The 19,083-nt window shown below is 36.1% G+C and overlaps 2 protein-coding genes across 5 annotated transcripts in view; both read right to left on the bottom strand.

Annotated features, from left to right (window-relative positions):
* The window catches only part of LOC121664644, a 42,338-nt gene extending 34,599 nt beyond the window's left edge, over positions 1-7,739 (bottom strand). For 2 of the 4 annotated variants that reach the window (XM_042028063.1, XM_042028066.1), the window contains exon 1: positions 5,341-5,626. The gene's annotated coding sequence lies outside the window, so the exon portion shown is untranslated. The other 2 variants (XM_042028064.1, XM_042028065.1) reach the window with 2 other exon arrangements.
* Positions 7,740-7,838: 99 nt separating this feature from the next.
* NUDT12 (nudix hydrolase 12) lies at positions 7,839-18,737 on the bottom strand. The gene is made up of 7 exons (XM_042028067.1): positions 18,646-18,737; positions 18,224-18,437; positions 14,868-15,460; positions 13,772-13,939; positions 12,736-12,849; positions 10,466-10,665; positions 7,839-9,212 (listed from the first exon to the last, which is right to left on the bottom strand). The coding sequence occupies exons 2-7, from the start codon at positions 18,427-18,429 to the stop codon at positions 9,102-9,104; spliced, it is 1,392 nt and encodes a 463-aa protein (XP_041884001.1). The 5' UTR covers positions 18,430-18,437; positions 18,646-18,737; the 3' UTR covers positions 7,839-9,101.
* Between the last annotated feature and the right edge of the window lie 346 nt (positions 18,738-19,083).

Below are 19,083 nucleotides of genomic sequence, written 5' to 3'. Positions count from 1 at the left end.
GAATATATTTCAACTTCACAGAAGGAATTCTGTATCCGAGATGATCAGTAGTTCTACTACTACTCAAATTTATGTGTATTTGGTGTCGTGGGATACTCAGAAAGTACTGAAGGTAGATAGCGTTGGTTGTCTGCATGACAGGGTTTTGGGAAATGATCTAATACCTCCTAAAATTTAAAAGTCTGAGCAGGCAGGTGAAATCATCAGTAGAAATAGCCACAGGTCACAGCTGTTTACAGAGGTAGGATTACAAATTTTGCTTTAATTTCGAAGATGATATTTATGATATAAGTTAACAGGATGATTAGTCTGTATTTTTTTAGTAATTTCTGTAATTGGTAGTAAGTAGATCAAAATTAAAATAATTATTTGCACTGTTCACTTATGATTAATTTCAACAGCTCTAATGATTTTATGATTAAGTCTATCAGCTCTTGGATATTAATTATAGTATTTACATACTATTTTTACTGTACCTGCAGTGTGTTAAATTGTTGATACCTTAAATTTCAAAAACTTTGTAAAGAATTTTTTATGCGAATAGTTTTGCTGCCCATACTACATTTCCATATGTTAATTTATCCTTTCTTCTCTAAGGTCTACCACATCAGAAGAGGAGTCAGTTCTTCGCTTTTCATTTATTTTACCCATGCATTGTCTTTGTCTATTCTTCTTTCATTGGTCCTGGGGCTGAGATGTGCTCACAGAACTAGGAATCTTATCACCTTCAATCGTACTCACGAGACCTATTGACTTGAGCAAGGATTAGTTGAATGCATCAGGATTGCAGGATAAGACCTTGCCTTAAGGACTATTTTTTCCACTGCTGGAGACTAGCTGAACACTAGCCAAATTAGCTTAGCTGGGAATAGAGGCATTCAGCACTTGCCTGGATGGAAGCCAATGTCCATTGACATAGTTTTTTTACATGATAGGTTATTCTTACTACAAAGATTAGTGCTTGGGTTAGCTCAGAATAAAAACATCCTAATTTTGAGTAAAAGATCACTCTAGAAATGTTTGTATTGATATTTATATCACACTATAAATACAGATAAAGCTCTGTCTAGAATGTGTTTGTTTTCATTGTTGATAACATCTGTAATGCTGTTTCCTTCAGGTTAATGCAGATGATGACAAGCTCTGTGATAATAAAAGCAAAAAAAAAAAAAATCTGTAATAATGCCTTTGAGTTCATCTTGTTATGCAGGAAAAGTTGCCTCAGAACACTAACTGGAAGTATATTTGAAAACACAGGAGTTGTTTTACTTTTTGTTTATATATTTATATTGTGGAGATCTTACGTGAAAATATGTGTGTTCTTTAGTTTTCTAAACAAACGTTCAGTGAACTTAAAAGATGAGACTCAGAAAAGATGAAGGAAAAAAAGAAAGGAAAATGTAGAGAATATATTTGCTAATGCTGAATTGGAATGGTGTGATGACACAATATATTTGTAAAATATTTAAAGTTCTTTCAGGATAATATAAATTACCATTTTAGAATGTAAGTCTCTTTCTTATAATTCAGTATCCTATGTTGTAGAAGGTTTTGCTATGAATATTTTCAGTGGCACCTCACTGAGTATTTCTCTACTGAATTCTACCATGCTCACAGACTTTAGAATGATGTCACAGCATACCAAAACAAGCCTTTCTGAAATAAGAATATTTTACTTCTCTTTCCTTCTGTGTTTCAACAACATTAAACCCTTCTCATCTGTTTCCTCCCTTTGGATACAGAATCCTACTTTTTGTCCCTGTTGCCCTAGATGACCTAAATGACACTGAATTTCATTCTCATTTATTTCCATTATGTCTCTTTGTATTTCACAATATTCTTCTATTCCATACTAATCATTGCTTTGACTTTGCTTCTCAAGTTACCAGCTATGTGTGGCCCAGTCTCTCACTGCTTAGCTCCACTCCTCTAATTACGAAAGTCTGAATTTTCTTGTGAATTATACAATCATAAAATGGCTTAGGCTGGAAGGGAGCTTAAAGATCATCTCATTGCAACACCTCTGCCATGGACAGGGACACCTTCCACTAGACCAGGTTGCTCAAAGCTCCATCCCCCTTGGCCTTGAACAACTCCACAGATGGGGCATCCCTAACTTCTCTGGGTGACCTGTTTCAGTGCCTCACAGTGAAGTAACTGACAGTTAAAATCATAGAAATTCTAAATAGAATTATCCAAAGCCATTTGAGATTCTCAAATATCTCTAGGCAAATGCTAAAGTTTACTACTTGATTTCTTCTTTTTATTCTCCATACTGATTGTGGTTTGTATACTCCTTACTTTAGCTTTCATACACTGGGGTAATGCCCCACAGATAATTTACAATGTCATTAGAATAAGTTGTGTAGGAGAATCTTGAGTTCCACACAGAGTTCGCAAAAAGGGCTCATTGATTTACCTTTTACTTATCTCATTGAAGTACATCTTATTGACGTACCTTCTAGTTTTGCCTTTTTCTCTTTATGAAGCTTCAACTAGTATTTTATTTGAATAATTTCTAACACACATTTCTGAAGTACTGTAGAACATATTTTATGTCAAAGAACATTTTTTAATGTCAAACACATACAAACTGTGTCATCAAAAATGCCTGTCTTAGCAGTGTTTCTCACTCTCTCCCTCAGCTGGAATGGATCTTATTTTCACTTGCTTATAGTTTCATCTACATATTTTCCTGAAAAGACTGGTCTTTAAAAAGGTGTCTGCAAAATGTCCAGGAAAAAGGAAGCAGGCAGCCATCTACAGGGACCGTAACAGTACCATATAGCACTTTGCAAAATTAATAAAAATGTGAACTGTATGTCTGCAAAGAATCAGGTTCCAATCAAATGGAACTCAGTAGTATATGGCAGTGTCCACTTGGCTCTGAGAACAGAGCATCCAGTTTTATGAAACACATAAAAACATGGGTCAGTGAAATCAATCTGCACCAGGTGTTGTACTGGGACCCATTGATCAACCATTTTATTTCATGAAATGTGCTGTGGTACTTCTAATAGAACACACCAAATCAGGATCCTCTTTTTTCAGATCATGAAAAGATTGCAAACACCAGTCAGTATTTCTTCAGTTCTGATTCAGAAGGAAGGTTACTGTCTAAACAACTAAGAATATCACTTATGCCATAAATCGGCATATTTAGGAAACCCAAACTCCACGTAATTAGATTCTGCATTATTTTTGACTTTTCTACAAGCAGAAACGGACAGAACACAAAGTGTTGAATAGATTTTGACACATCTTTTGAAAAGAAATAATAGGTATACTATTCTCTCCATTACGTTAAAGCTGTCTCCCTGCAGGCAGGGTACTCTTCACTTTAGATTTAGAAAATGCTACTACATTAGCAGTCAGTCAAATGTTTTCAAGATTATTTTAACTCAGTACTGAGAATGCAAGTGCCAGCACAGTTGTAGTGAAATACAGATCAGTGATCATGGGCTGTATATACACAGGCATTTCTGCCTTTTTACGGAGAAGTGAAGTCACAGGTTTCAGCTCTTAAATTCTGCAGAATTTTATGTAAAACTCATTTCCTGTAAAGCTGCTGCCTACTTTTTAAGTAATCTTGCTTTTTGACTAATTATTTTGAGCTTTTTTAACAAAAGATGAATTAATGTACTAATAAAGATATGCATTTATTTCAGATGTTGGAGGTATTTAACTTCTGCGCCAACATTTTTCATTTTTACCTTCATTTAAAATGTACACTGCCTTATGGGGCAACAAACTAGTAGGTAGCCTCTGTGCTGTAAAAGCTCCATAAAACATTCCATCATGATTTTAACACAAATAATGAATACTTCAACTTTATTGCAATGGATGTTCATATATTCATTATCATATAAGTAAAAACATATTTGTAAATAGAGAACAGAATTTGTTCTCTATTGATGCATTGTGCATTACATCCCTTTTCTACTGCATAAAATAACTTTTCTTCATCAGAAGCTCTGAAAACATATTTTAAAAATCACATAAACCGCCATTTCTGTTTACATTGTTGGACCTCTGCTATTCTTATTTTAGAGACCACAGGAAACCTCCTAAATTGGGTATTAGCGGGATTAGCCTGTTCATGTCAGTGAGTTTGTCATTCCGATATTTAGAGTGCTAGCTATGGAATTTGTGCTTTGTCAATACCAAAAATGACATCAAGTAAGGGAAATACCCTCCAAATGTGATGCAGTAATTGGTCATGAAATTAGCAGAAATCTCACTATAACACACAACCATTTTCAATAATGAAACATAATTTCTATAGTCAAAGATGTTACTGTCAATGTAATACTATAATTCTTTCTCAGTATCTGAATTACTTCAGGTTTTTTTGAGCTTCAGAATTGCTCACCCATCTTAACAGAAACCAGGTAAATTCGAAGTATTTGATTATACATGAAAATCAGCTCACCAAAAAAACCCTGCACAGTAGGCGTACAGTATAACAATTTTCTTTGAAAACGAGGTAGTTTATTTTCAAAATGCCTGGGACTATAAAATACAAATTACAATTGTGTATGAAAAATATTCCATTTCAAGGGAAATAAGGCCAAAATCCACCACCCTATCCTAACTTCTAGCGTTTGATTTCTGGTGTCCAAAATGGGTAAACTAAGACACCATATTTTCTGACCATGCAGTTTCCAGGGTCACTTTCTCCAGATGAGCAATTTACACAGAATAAATAAGGAGTAATTTAGATTTAGAATGACAAAAGAATTTGAGATGCTTATTTCATTCACTCTTTTTTAGCTTTGGCAGAGGTCTTGAGAAAATACCTACATTTCTTAGCTGAATGCTGGAATGCTTCTCTCTTTAGAAAGAAATATGGACATACTTTACCAAAGGTAGCTCAGTTTGCAGGATGATGAAATAGTAGGAGAAAAAAAAAATTACTATCCAGGATTATTTAATTGCTGAAAAATGAATATGTAAGCTTCTTTACTCCTTTACTTCCTTCTTGACTGCTAATGCTGTAGTCTTATCACAGCACTCCTCGTATTCCAATGTGAAATACCGGTTGCAGAAAGACAGTACTTCTAACAAATGCAATTTCATTGAGAGAGGCTTTAATTTCCAAAATTATATACCATGAAATTTTAAGTACTTATATGCTAAAATAAGATAACCAATACAGTCTAAGGAATCAAATATCCATCTTAAAAATCTATCATTTAGGAAAACAGTCATATTTTCTCACTGTGAAAAGAATCTGCAGAATTCCCATATTTAGTAACAGCTATGATAAATTGTAACAATTAGTACCTACAGAATACTACCTAAAAGAACCTAATTTTAAGAAAAAAAGTTTATACTTACCATTGCTACTAGCCAATATTGATTTTCCTCAGATGCCTGCTCTTACGGACTGTCTGTGAACAGTTTGCTTTTCTAAGCTCATGAAAGATGGGTTGGCCGTCTTGCTAAGGCTTAATAGGGTAACAAGTTCAAATTTTTTTTCTTTAGACTTACCCCCTTCTGTACCGTCAAACCCAGTCAGCAGTGATATGCAGTATATACATATCCTTCAAATCACTGAAGCAATAAAAGACTACCAGTTATTTAACTCTTTACAGCTAAAGCAGATAATAAAAGTAACAACTAAACTTACCCAGTGGCTACAAAATGTCAGCTTTGTCTGAAAAGTCTTAATCAATCAGATTACCTAATTAAAATTGAAGATAAAAGAGGGAGCAATGTTCACAGTCTTGTTCCACTTCTTTTTCTATTTCTGTCTGCTAAGCTCAGAATCTGATTAGTATATTTAATTCCATGAAGCATCATGACTAGTCTACCTTTAATCAGCCTGTTGACATCCACCCATTTTTCCCTCACATGTTGTAGACTTCAAGGTAATCATTTATTGACTTGACAATGCTCCTACACAAAACCTAATGTTCATATTATACAATCAACACTGGAATGATTCTATTTTTCACACATTTACATATATCCAGCACAAAAAATGAGTTAAAAGTAGTATGTTTATTGGGACAAATGCAAAGTTTGTAAAAATATCATAACCAGTGTTATATTTACGTAAAATGTCATTACATTGCATAAGATTACAGCTTCATCAGAAGTATCAATTTTTGGTTTGTGTTCAAAGACCTAATTATCTTTTCCTACTTCATTAAGCTACTATTTCTATTATTTGAAAATTATCATGAAAATAGATAAAATATGCAATATTTTCAAATTACATACTGAATAGAAGGTAATTCTCTTTAGCACAGCAGCAAACTGGGATAAAAGGCATCTCCATAATTTTCTGCCTTGTACATCTAATGTCATGAGTACTCTTTTTGGTCTGATACCATTGTAGAAGCAAGAGAGAAAAGAGAGAGATCATTATTACACAGTGCAGAAAAAAACACACTTTTTAGTGTTGTAAGTAACACTGTTCTCTTTGCATACCGCATTAACTTTGTGGCAAGAAGCCTGCTTGCAAAGCTGCTGCTGTCTTTTGGATAAGTCGAACTACTGAGATCTTCTGGAGGTGTTGCCCATGCAATACTCCAGTCAGAACCACTACACTCTGTTTGATTGCTTCTAAATTTAATTTGGCACTTTCCTAAACCAGTCTAGTTGCAAGATAAGCACAGCATTTGGCTCTTGAATTTGACATTTCCTATGTAAACTGCAAACAGTAACTGTCATTCAGAAAATGTATCACTATTCAAATTAAAATTCAAACCTTGACCTACAAACAGGGCAAATTAATCAATGAAAAGCCAGGAAAAATCTTCCCTTAAATAGATTGCATTTATCAAAGTAGTTTTCTTGAACAGGAGAGACTTGTCTTCTTCCCTGCAAATGGTTCATCTATTGGTGAGGGAAAAATGAAATGAAAGCTTCAAAAGCTTTTTCAAAAGCCTGGCTTAGATTTTGAAAATGTATAAGGACTAAAAATTGTTGACACTCTTAAGCTACTAGATGTGAAAGATCATTAAAATATTATTCTCAAAATCAGAGATTATTCAGGTGTTGTTCCCTTTGTCGTATGATTCTTTTTCAGTTTTTCTTCATGCAGGAAAGTAAAAATTTTCGATTTACTTACTAGCATTGTAATTGCAAGATATATACTGTTATACAGGTTCTCAAATAAAAAATTAGGCAGATTATTAACATCAGTATTGGTTATGGATACTGTGTTTGGAGTTTCACTGTTAGAAGTGCATCTCTATAGCAACTCCTCATAATTTTCTACAAAAAAAATTAGTATTCCAATGGGTTTTAGTCATGTACATTTAGTTACCTCAAAGTGATCAACTATCTATTTTTATGCTACCTATATTTGCTCTATGCTTTATCCTCCCTCTTCCATCTGCTCATTCTTGTTCATCTCTCTAAATGTAATCACCCCAGTAATAGTTGAAATGTCCTTTCATTGCTTAGCTTCCACTGTTCGCATACTTTCCAATGTTCTCCTCTACTTCATGAGCAACCTGCAACTAGACTTTGTTCTGTCCCACAATTTAAAAAAAAAGATTAATGCCACTGTTACCATGCAGTCCTGCTGGTACGTGTGGCCCACAACAGCTTTCCACAACTCTCCTTCTCTGTAAAAGCAATTTTTAAGGGAAGTGTATTGTTTCCTTCTCCTTTCCAGACAACTCAAGAGACAACCTGATTTTCTTTATTTGTAGGTATGGCTGAAACAAGGGAGAGAATGAAGCAACATGATATGCCAAATACTCCAAGTCTGTCAGGAATGCTTCTTGCTTTCAAGTATATTAGGCATTGCCTTACCAAAAAAACATGAAAACTGCTGAGCATAGTGTGACATGGATGGGAAAAAAAAAGAACAATCAGGATTTGTAGAACAGTTTTATTGATTCCAGATTGCTGAGAATTTTGGAAAAAATATGACATCATTCACTGTTAAAAACAATTTAAAATACTCCAAATAAACAAATCGCCATATAATAATGAGTTTATCACTATAATTGCATTTTCCTCAGGTCATTTGCATTTCTTTTGGTATCACTGCAATGACTACAGAATATCAGACTATGAACTATTACATAATGAAATTAATAATAAACCAGTAGACTTTTATTTTCAAAATATCAACATTATCTTAAATAACTTGATAAATTAAAGCACAAATCTGAACTGTAGCATTAAATACACATAAATAAATAACATATTGCTTTCCCAGTCTTACAGCTGCAGTTAATATACTTATTTCAAGTGTAAGATTCTTAATAGCAGTAATAATCTTAGTATCTCTATTTCCATAAAGAACTTTGTGCATATTTTGAGATGATATGTCTTGTTCTTCCTCCTCCATTACTCCGTAATTTCATTTCTAATTATCAGAGAATGAAATGACTCACTGCCTAGTGTCAGTAAGTACATTATTATCTTATAAAAACATTAATACTTAGGCTTTTGGGGATGGTTCTCCAAAATCTTTTTCACAAACAAAGTGTTGTGTTATACCTTTAAATTCAGACTGACATACCATTGGGTAAGTGCAGGCCAAATCAGAATGGATGAGTAAATGCTCTTCTTAGAGCATTAATGTAAATTAGGTTATTAATGTAAAAGATATGAAGTACCACATATTCACTATTTACATATGCTATTAACTTTAAAATGAATGTAGATTTTTATCACAGGTGAAATTTAAAGAATGGAGATAGGCAAAAATGAGAAAGAAATAATTAAGGCCAAACAGGAGGACGTAAGTAGAGAATTCAAACAGCAGGCAGGGTCAGACAGCCCTCTTTGTAATGCTGTGACTCCTTACAGTGGGGGAAGATCAAATCAAACATAAAAATTGTAAGAGCAAAAGGCACAGTAATTTCATTCTAGAACAAAATCCCAGCCTGTGCACAACAACATACTAATTCTACTAATTTGTTGCTTGCTTGCTTGGGATAATTACTGGGTTTTGTCCAAATCTAATTCAGGTCTGAAAACACCTAAAAAGATTTGCATAGTTTAGCTCTGGAACCAAAGTAAAGGCTCAGAAAGTCACATGGTTACACATTTGCTAGACAAACAATTCTAATTTATTCCTAATTAAGCATTCAATAGAAGAAGTAACTTAAAGAAATCAATTACTTGAATTAAAGATTAGCATTCATTCCAATCCAGTGTTTTATCAACTGGTGTGCAATAGCTCGACTTGGTGGTACAAAGAAAGAACGCTGGTTTCCTTTAATAAGAACTTCCACGACCTGCAATAAAACCAGATTTTTTTATCTTTAGAAGATAGTATTATAAACTATATAGAATTTAACATTGTATTAATGCAGAACTTATTTTCCTATAATGATCCATCAGTCTAATATTGCTAATAAAGAGCTACTAAGAAATTCTCCAAGGTAGATGCAGAGAAAGTCCCACACAGTGTGAATTATGACATTTTTGAGCTTAATGTGCCCCAAAGCATACCTTGTTGCTAACAGAATTGTGGAGACGGCTAGTATACTATTTAGGGTTTTTGTGAAGCCTGTTTATGGCAAGGACCACCAGATGGTGCTCTATACTGTGACAAAAATAATTATTTTATTTTTACATGTAGTGCCAAAGGAGATGTGTTTTCTTGGTTTTCTGAAGCAGTTGCAAGTAGCATGGCAATACACTTTCAGTACATTTCCAAGGTATATCATTTCCAGCTCTACACCAACTTGCATGTGACTAGCTGCATTCAGAACTCTTATTATTTAAAATAATGCTCCCAGTGTTAACAGAAACACACTGAGATTGTAGGTGACTAACTTTGCATTCAAGCTGACTTACAGTCAAAACACTTGAAACTGCTAGGCAGAAGTTCAGTGTTATTAAGAGCTTAGCTCCTAAGCCGCCTGTGGGAAAACCTATGAAAACTAAGTTGTGAAAACAATCTTTCCTTCTACTCATGAACTGAAATACTTCTTTCTGTGAAAGTCTTTCCTGCCTCTCTTTTATTTGACTATATTTTAACTACTGTGTGTAGGATTTCCTATTAATGCACAGAAAGCTGCATTTAATACCAGAGTATTAAAACAGTACATGAAAAAAGATGTTCAAACAAATGAATTCCCAGAGTCCTTACCTTAACTTCCACCCTCACAGCAAATCTGGTAGCATGCTTGTTTGTAGAAACTGTGATGAATAATGCTATTAAATACTACTTCGGGATGAAAACCACAGCCTTGCTAAGGAAATGGGTTAAAATAACTTGGCTATCTCCCAAAAGGGAAAGGTGAAAAGCAAACTGGCAAAAATGTCATAAAATGAGCTTGCAAGTAACTCAGACATTACCGTGAGTATCTGTTTTTCTCTGGTTGTGTCTAACCTACAACCACAATATAATGCAACTTAGTATGATAAAATGAAGAGTATACATGCTCATTCGACTTGCTGGAAAAACAAGTGTCTGTTGTATGCCAGAACCAATACAGTCACAGACTAATTAACAGAAGAAGAAAATGAAATTGAACTTTACCTGTTCTCTAGTGAACCAGCGGGCATCCTCTATTTCATTCTTGTCAACTTTAATTTTTGTGGACACTGCAACAGCTAAGCAGCCAATCATTAAGGAGGAGGGCATTGGCCATGGCTGACAAGAGACGTACTGAACATGGCCAACTTTGACTCCAGCCTCCTCCTCTACTTCTCTTCGAACAGCATCTTCTATGGTTTCACCTGATCGAAAAAAAAAAGGGCAAAGAACAAGCAGCTGATGAAAATACTCCAAGCAATGATCACATCCTGTGCTTTGAACCAACTCAAAAGATTTGAAGCTGCCCAAGGCAATTATCCATAAAGATCTAGTTCACAGATCAGAGCAAAGACCTCAGCACACAACACAAAAGTCTAATAAGGTAAAACCAGCCACCAAAGCAAAATGGAACTTTGAAAATAAAGTGTAGTAATTTCTCCATAATAATATTTATTTCCTGAATTGATAATTCATCATACACACAAACCATTATTACTATACCTAAAATGTCAAAAATTAGGTAGAAAATACATCATTCCTATAATTATTCTTGAAACATTGATCTGTTCATTTGTAACTGTGTTAATTTCTGGATTTTCAGTATAATTGTAACAGCATGTACTACAACTTGAAAAATCAGTATTTAAAATAGTAAGAAAACAGATATTTAGAATTCTTGCTCCCATTTCTGCAGTGTATTCTTCCCTTTGCCTAACTCATCCTTCATTGTCTTAACAGATGCAGACAATACTGTAAATTGAAACTGCAATAGAAAGCTTTGCTTCCATATCCACAGGAAACTGTGGATGTATGTGTGTGGAATGCTGATGGTCACAGGTCTACAGATGCACACATGTACTGTGCTGTAACCACTGATTAAAGGGTCATTAAAGGACACAGTCCATCCATCAGAAAAAAACATCTTGACTTCTTTCAAATGATACCTGAATAAACTTGTTCGTGCTGTCACTATATGTCAACCTGCACACATTTACTGAATATATTTATACACTATAATTTCACTGGTGATTAAGACGTATTCCCAATATAAGAATGTTTTACAAGTTGTTCTGCAGGTACTTATAATTAATTTCAACTATTACTGCTTGACATAGCTATTGAAATATCTCTACCTTTCCTTCAGAATGACATAATTTCTATGTTGGAGAGGATGAAAGTTTGGTAAGAAAGTTTCACAGGTATGTAGGCTTGGCAGAAAGATCTCTGAATGTAGAAACTGGGGATGAGGTAGAAATGAAAGCAAGTTTTGATAGAGAGTAAAAGATGTTTTGCTGAAACAGTGATCACTGAGTAACTGAGAAGGCAAAGGTTGGAGATGAGTTCGAAGGAGATTTTTAGGAGTAGGACAAAGGTATGTGACTACAAACAAAGACATGTTTTTCACCAAGTAAATAAGTCTCAAGAAGAGCATAAGTCAATAGAAAACGTGTCTTTACCAAAAAGAAAGATACAGCAGGCAAACAAGAAATGTTGATATAGCAAGAAGAAGAAAGGTCTGAGAATTTTCCACTGTAAGCTTAAATTGTAACTTACTTACTCTTGTGATTGGATAATAATGACTATGATATGGTGATGGTAGTAGCTATGATAGGCTACAGGCAAATGTAAAGGTATTGTGTGTGGTGCTTATTGGTTGTTATGTGTTAAGATACTCAGCAAAGAAAAGTATAAAATGCTTAGTAACTTGAACAGAAAGTGGCTTCAGGTATGCCTACAGCTGGAGCTGGCAGCTGTAGGGCTGGCTCTGGATACCCACTCCCTGAAATGCTGTAACTTCGCCTATGCAAGAAACAGCTTTCCAGAGAGCCGCCTGAAGTCCAGACATCCTTCATGAACCTTTCTCCTATATTTCTACTCATCTTTCATATAATCAATCAGGCCCTAAACAAATAAGCATATCCTTAATTTTATGTTAACTTTAAGTTACACTTTAACATCTACTTTTCCTATGCTAAAATCCTTTGCTAAGTATCACCAGCCAAGGTGACAAGATTTAAATTTTTTTTTCCTGGTAAGTAGTGATTTAAGACATGATATGGAAACCATGTAAATATTTTAATTAAAAAAATATTTTATGTAATTTTTTGTAATAAATCAGAAGCTGCAAAATACAGAATAAGCATATTTATTACAACAACTCATCTATCAGGAAGCAAAAATTAATTCGACATAACACAAAATATATGTCTCGGTAAAGGTACAATACTGTTATTGAGAAAATACATTTGGTAAAGGAAAATGAAATTACTCACCAGGTTCTACAAATCCAGCAAGGCAAGTAAACATTCCTGGGGGAAACCTCTTCTGCCTTCCTAAAAGGCAGTGGTTCCCATCTGGATGGATGACTTGCATTATCACGACAGGATCTGCAAAGGACATGAAAACAATATATTTTGACATTTGAGGGACAGTAAAAACTTCCAGTCTATTCCATACCAATGCACATAAAGACAAAAATGATATTGAAATCATAATTGTGTGCATGCCTAGAGTAAGCTGTTATTTCTTTTCACTTTGCGGTTACTCTCCATGCAAGGTATCTCTTTATCTTGTTGTGCAACATACATGCTTAGCAGCAGCAGTTTACTAACCAAGGCTTGGAATGCAGGACAGAAATTACCTGTAACCAAAGCACACAATCGGCTAAGAGTCTCAGCAGCACCAACCTAGCTATGCATCCAGCATAATAGTTTCTGCAGCAAACTAATTTATTATCACCTTCTCTTCACCACAGAGGTCTGAAGAATGTATTTTTGACTAAACACCAAAAAAGTAGACACTTTGGTGACAATGCAAATACTGACTAAATACCGACTACTTTCCACCTTGCTATCAGTTTCTCATATGATGTTGCACCTTGACAAACTTCCTCACTTCTGGTCATTGTATCTTTTTCTAACTTAATATTTTCTCCTATTGGTCTAATCAACCCTGTCAACTTGACATCTTTTCCCCTTTTTATTGTCATCTAGCTTTAAGTATGTATCTAGTTTTAAATATGACCCTTTGTACTGCTGATATCTCATTTATACTGTTGGAATTCCTAACTGATATTACTTGTTGCAATAAGGTTTGCAGCAATCCTGTGTCACAGACTAGTGCAAGAAAGAGAAGCCTGAAAGCCTGAACTACTTAGTGCTAAACAGAGCTGAGACACAGATAGTCTGTGGAGAAAAAAATATGTAAGACCTAGGACAGAAGTAAGCAGCTGAAATAACGAGAAAATAAATTGATTTACATGCATATAATAAGAATACAAACAGGCCCGTTTTGAGTGAGTATTCTCACCAACTCTTGGATATGATGTGTTGTAAACTCCTTGGAGACTGGGACAATCTTCTTTTAAGCAAGTTTTCTTGTAACCTCCTTCTTCAATCTTGGTTGCACTCCCACATGTTGGGCAGAATCGGTAGTGGTTGTGCCATGCTAGAACAGATCTCGCCTGGGCTATTACTCCTTTAAAACAATACATTGAAAATGCACAAAATCAAATACTAATTAATGTTAAGTTTTTAACAGCATAGAAAAAGCAAATAGTGAAGTTTAACATAAAAAAATCAAAGTAAGAGTGTGGTTTGAATCATAATCATGTCTACAAGAGAAGCTGAGCAATATGAGTTATGCATACCTTTTTCTTTGCAGCACAGCAAATGCAATAGAACATGGTATTAAATAGCTACAGGGCAATTTACACATTCAGAAACAAATTCATCCAGATCAGTATACCCTGTTTCTCACAAAAATCACTCTGTCTAGGCAAAGTGCCGAAATTGTATGTTATCAAATCTTTTCCAGATAATCATTTTAGGGCTACTGCAGGTATTGACATAATAATGCACTGTTCCATTTAAACTTAAGGTGCAAGTCAAGCTTTCCCTTTATCCTTATGTAAAAGCAAAACTGCTACAACAGCAGTCATTACCAACATCTGTTGTCCATACTAACACTAATTCACTTTGTGATCCTGACTTTTCAACACTTCCGTGTCAAATAAGTATTCAACACACTGTTATAAAGGACTTAGGTTCTCATTTATTGTAATGAAAACTCAGTAATCACAGATTTTTTTCCTTTTTTTCATGTTAATAATGTTCATGCATGAATATTTAAATAGTACTATTTAAAACCCATGATGACCAATACATTTTAAAGTCTAATATTGTCATTGCAAAAATTAGTCCTTTGCAAATGCACATGTTCTTACATACAAAATTCTTCAAGGAACCACTAAAAGGCTTTTAAAAATCAAAATATTTCTAAAGCCACTGAAAATACACAATTTCTTTGCAGTGGTTTGTCTTTTCTTTGAATTATACCTCAAGGAATATCGAAGTGTATCTTTCTGATTACACATTTTGTACTTGCTGCATTTTATGCATCTTACCAGCTTCTTTTTCAGGTAGCTGCAGTAGTGCTGGCATTGGCGGGTGAAGAAAGTAATAGGCCTCATGCTTCTGTTTAAATTTTTCAGCAGAAGCAGAATCTATGCTAAGAGCAAACCAAGCAACTAACCCATCTTCATCTTCTTGCAGAACTTTTCCATTGCAAGCAGCCATCAGGGTCATGTCAAATTGAAGTTCAACTCCAAGAAAAATCAAGGTACATTCTTCAGTTTGGTTCATACACTGTTCCACATCCTTCCAGTACAGCCTGCAAAGCTTTACTTCTGGTTGCTGCGAGCTCTCTCTTCCCCCACCCAAAGTAACCAAGGGACTTAGGTTTGAGAAGAGGATGTATACTGTAGCTGGATGGCACTGTTTTTTACTTAGCCACTTGGAATCTGTTCTTTTATCACTCCTTCTGTCCAGAAGCGTCATTCCGAAATAATTTTCATATTCTTTCACATCATTTGACAAAAAACTAGGCTTCTGATCACCTTTCACATTAGCCAACAAATTAGCTATGTGTTTGTACCCCCAAAATTTAGCGATGTCCAGAGCTGTCTGCCTTGATTTATTAACGATGGACCTGTCACACCTAAAGAAACAGGAAAGAGCTGAGGTTACCAGAGTAAATAAGTTTAGGAAAGCTCCTGATGCTGTATTATTCTTAATTACAGCATATACATCTGACACTATTAAGGTACAAGAACTTCTAGACACTGTCTAAACTGGGTAATCTTTGGGCCCCGTGGTAATGAAATACAATTGTACTTCTTTTGCTAAGGCTGTAGTTCACATTTTTGTTGATCCTTTCCAGATTATCATTCACCAAAATTCATGCAGTAGCCCAAAAGTAATGAATTAATTAAAATTCCACACACTGTATAATTTAAGAAAAGGCTCAAAAATAGAGCTTTGAAAGTCAGGCTACAGTTCTGTTCCTCATAACCAGTAATCAAAATGGGAAAAAAAAAAAAAGGCAGCCTAACAAATATTACTTTCTACAAGCTACTGGAAGCAGCAACAAAACATTCACAATAAAATATTTTATTGAGGTTAATTGGCTTGTTCAGTCTGGAGAAAAGAAGACTGAGGAGAGACCTCACTGGGGTCTCCAACACCTTCATGAGGGAAAGTAGAGGGGCAGGTACCGATCAATTCACTCTGCTGACCAGTGAGAGGACATGAAGCCAGAGTTCAAGGAGTGTTTAGACCACACTCTCAGGCACATAGGCGGGCACTTAGTGGGATTCTTGGGATGTCCTGCACAGTTGCAGGAGTTGATCCTCATGGGTCCCTTCTAACTCAGGATATTCGGTGATTTACCATAAAATTAGAATCAAGAATACAGCCTCATGTGTGTAAAGTGAAACAGATGAGGGAACATTGCCTCATGATATGTATTGTAAATACTAAAGACAAAAAGAAACCCAGACCTGAAATAAATTGAGGTTGATTGGGAGCTCAAAATAACACACTTTCATTTTTTGCTAATCTTAAATTGGTAGGTAAAACAGAAATGTCACTGTAAGCTACAAATTACGTAATATGTACTAGACTCATCAGTTTTTAAAACAAGAAGACGCCAGTAAATATTAATATTGCTGATACACAGGTAACTATACCACAAGCAAGACCATTTTGAGATTTTATATTAAACTCAGTAGTTTTTGAGGGAATTTGAGTATAGTTCAGACAACTACTCAAAACTTAATTACAAGTTTTTGGTGCTAAAGAAACTTCTTTCATGACCAGTCACAGGACTCAAGGGAATGGCATGAAGCTCTCTCAGAGGAGGTTTAGGTTGGCTATCAGGAAAATGTTCTTTACCGAGAGGGTGGTTGGGCACTGGAACAGGCTCCCCAGGGAAGTGCTCAGAGCACCAAGTGTGACAGAGTCCAAGAAGTATTTGAACAACACTCTCAGGCACATGGTGTGACTCTTGGGGCTGTGATGTGCAGGACTATGAGGTGGACTTGATCCTTGTGGGTCCCTTTCAACTTAGGATATTCTATGATTCTATAATTCTGTAATAAAAAAAACAACTGACTAGATTTCCAGGACTATTCTCTGTAATATTATGAAATATTATCTTCATAGACATTCATGTTTATATAACCAGCAACTGTAATTGTCAAAATAATTATTCTAAGGATTAACTAAAATGAGGCCAGTGAGGTCACAGCAACATCTCAAGATTCAGTTGCCTAAGAGAGCAAACATGAAGAGGACATTTAAAAGTGATATTCACTTTTTTTTAATGAAAAGCAAAACTTCAAAAACTGTTATCCTATTTACCAATTGATAAATCAAAGGATTCCTCAATACACAAAATCTGGCACTGACATACTCCTCTACATACTAGAATGTACTGATTTATAGTACAAACCAGTGGTTCATCTAATGCCCCATTCTGAGCCCCAGAAGAAGCCACCAGACTTGGGCAGAACTGAAAAAAATAACAAAAATGGGTGGGATGATTACTGGAAGCTGCAGAATGCTATGCCTGAAGTTACTCATTAACTACCGAATGAACTAAACTTGCTTGTTTCTGTAATCTGGAGTGCAGAAAGGAACAGCCTGAGCTTGATTAAACTCAGTTGAGCCACATTTGATTCTACCTTAGTTTTGAAATATTTTCCATTTGAAGTATTTCTATCTCGACTTTATTCAGGCTTGACATGCATCTTCTTTGGGGTCTCAAGAAGAACAGCATTCTTTGCATTTCTGAGTGTCTTGAAACACTAGAACTAACACAGATGACTTGAAAATAGGAGGTTTTTGACAAGCAATGAACATACTTGGTGCCATGCCAACTGAAGAAAATAATGTTGACATGGTCAAGGAAGAAGTAGGAAGTGTATTGTCCAAAACCTAAGATTCAACTGAAACGTATCAATCAGTAACTTTGGAAGGGGAGAGTCTGTCATGTCCTACTGAAGAGTCAACAAACATTCTACACTAAAAAAAGATTCAAGTGGATTACAAATCAAGTTCAGAGAAAAAATTTTAAGTGGAACAATCAAATACACCAAATTTATATTCAATACAGTGGTTGGAATGTGGTGCAAACTTACGTCTATTCTGTTGGCCTCTGTGAGGAGTGACAGCATATCCTTGAATATCAAAGGAGTAACTTTAGAGACGCTCGTAACTTTTAGACTTTCTTAGCAAATATGAAAAGCAGGATGCAAGAGCAGAACCCAATTATAAACTGACAGAGAATACATTTCCCTGAGTTTTAGCCCTTAAAATTCTACCACTATCTGGTAAATTTACTTCTCTGAAACAAAGCTGATAGGGGCAAAAAGGGGGGTGCAAAACAAAACTCTTGAATGGGGTCTACTAAACAGCTTACCCTTCTTGAAGAAGAACCTGCACAACCTCGAGGTGTCCATTTCTGGCACCGTACATGAGGGCTGTCCAGCCATTCCGTGCGGCCGCATTTACCAGTGACGGGGAGCGCCTGAGCAGCACCTTCAGCCCGGCTGCGTCTCCAGCAGCAGCGAAGTCATGCAGCTGAGAAACCATGTCCTGATGCAGGTTCTTTTCGAAGTCAGTCATTGTGCCAACTAAGTTTTAAAAAAAGACAATAAAAATGCCTGAGGGCATACCCACCACTACTAAAACGATTTCAGTAAAAGACCGAACTTTAATGCTGTACAGACAATCAATATTATCACCGAAAATACGACACAACAAATTCTTGCGATTGGTGTGATTTGGTTATTCCAAACCGAATCTTTGTCCCACCCATCTCCAAACATAGTGAAACTTTACCTTAACAATCAAATCCAGTTTTAAAGAGGCTTAAGCACCAAAAGATTTCACTATGGAGATGAAGATTCTTCTGAGTGTGAAAAATACGTGGCGGTTTCTAGGACCGAACGCACACACAGAGACACAGACACGCAGAGACACACACACACTGCTGCTGGGACCGCTGCGCGAAACAGCGACAGCTCCTACTCCCTCAGCACCCGCTCCGTTCTCCGCCCCAGGGCCGCGATCCGGCCTCAACAGCGAAGCCCCGTCCTCGTGCGCGGCCGCCGCGGGCCGCCAGGCCCCGTGCGCGCTCCCGCCGCGCCCGGTAGCGCTGCGGGGGAAGCACCGCCCGGGCGCGAGCCCGAGCGGGGCCGAGCGGGGCCGAGCGGGGCCGAGCGGGGCCGAGCGCGATTGCCCCGCCTCGCTGCTGAGGCGGGGGCCGGGCCTGAGCGT

Source organism: Corvus kubaryi, unplaced genomic scaffold (assembly GCF_017639235.1).
Source record: "Corvus kubaryi isolate FWS band 111438036 unplaced genomic scaffold, C.kubaryi_AGA036_p1.0 37302, whole genome shotgun sequence".
Taxonomy (NCBI): domain Eukaryota; kingdom Metazoa; phylum Chordata; class Aves; order Passeriformes; family Corvidae; genus Corvus; species Corvus kubaryi.
This window is presented reverse-complemented; position numbering and strand designations above follow the sequence as displayed.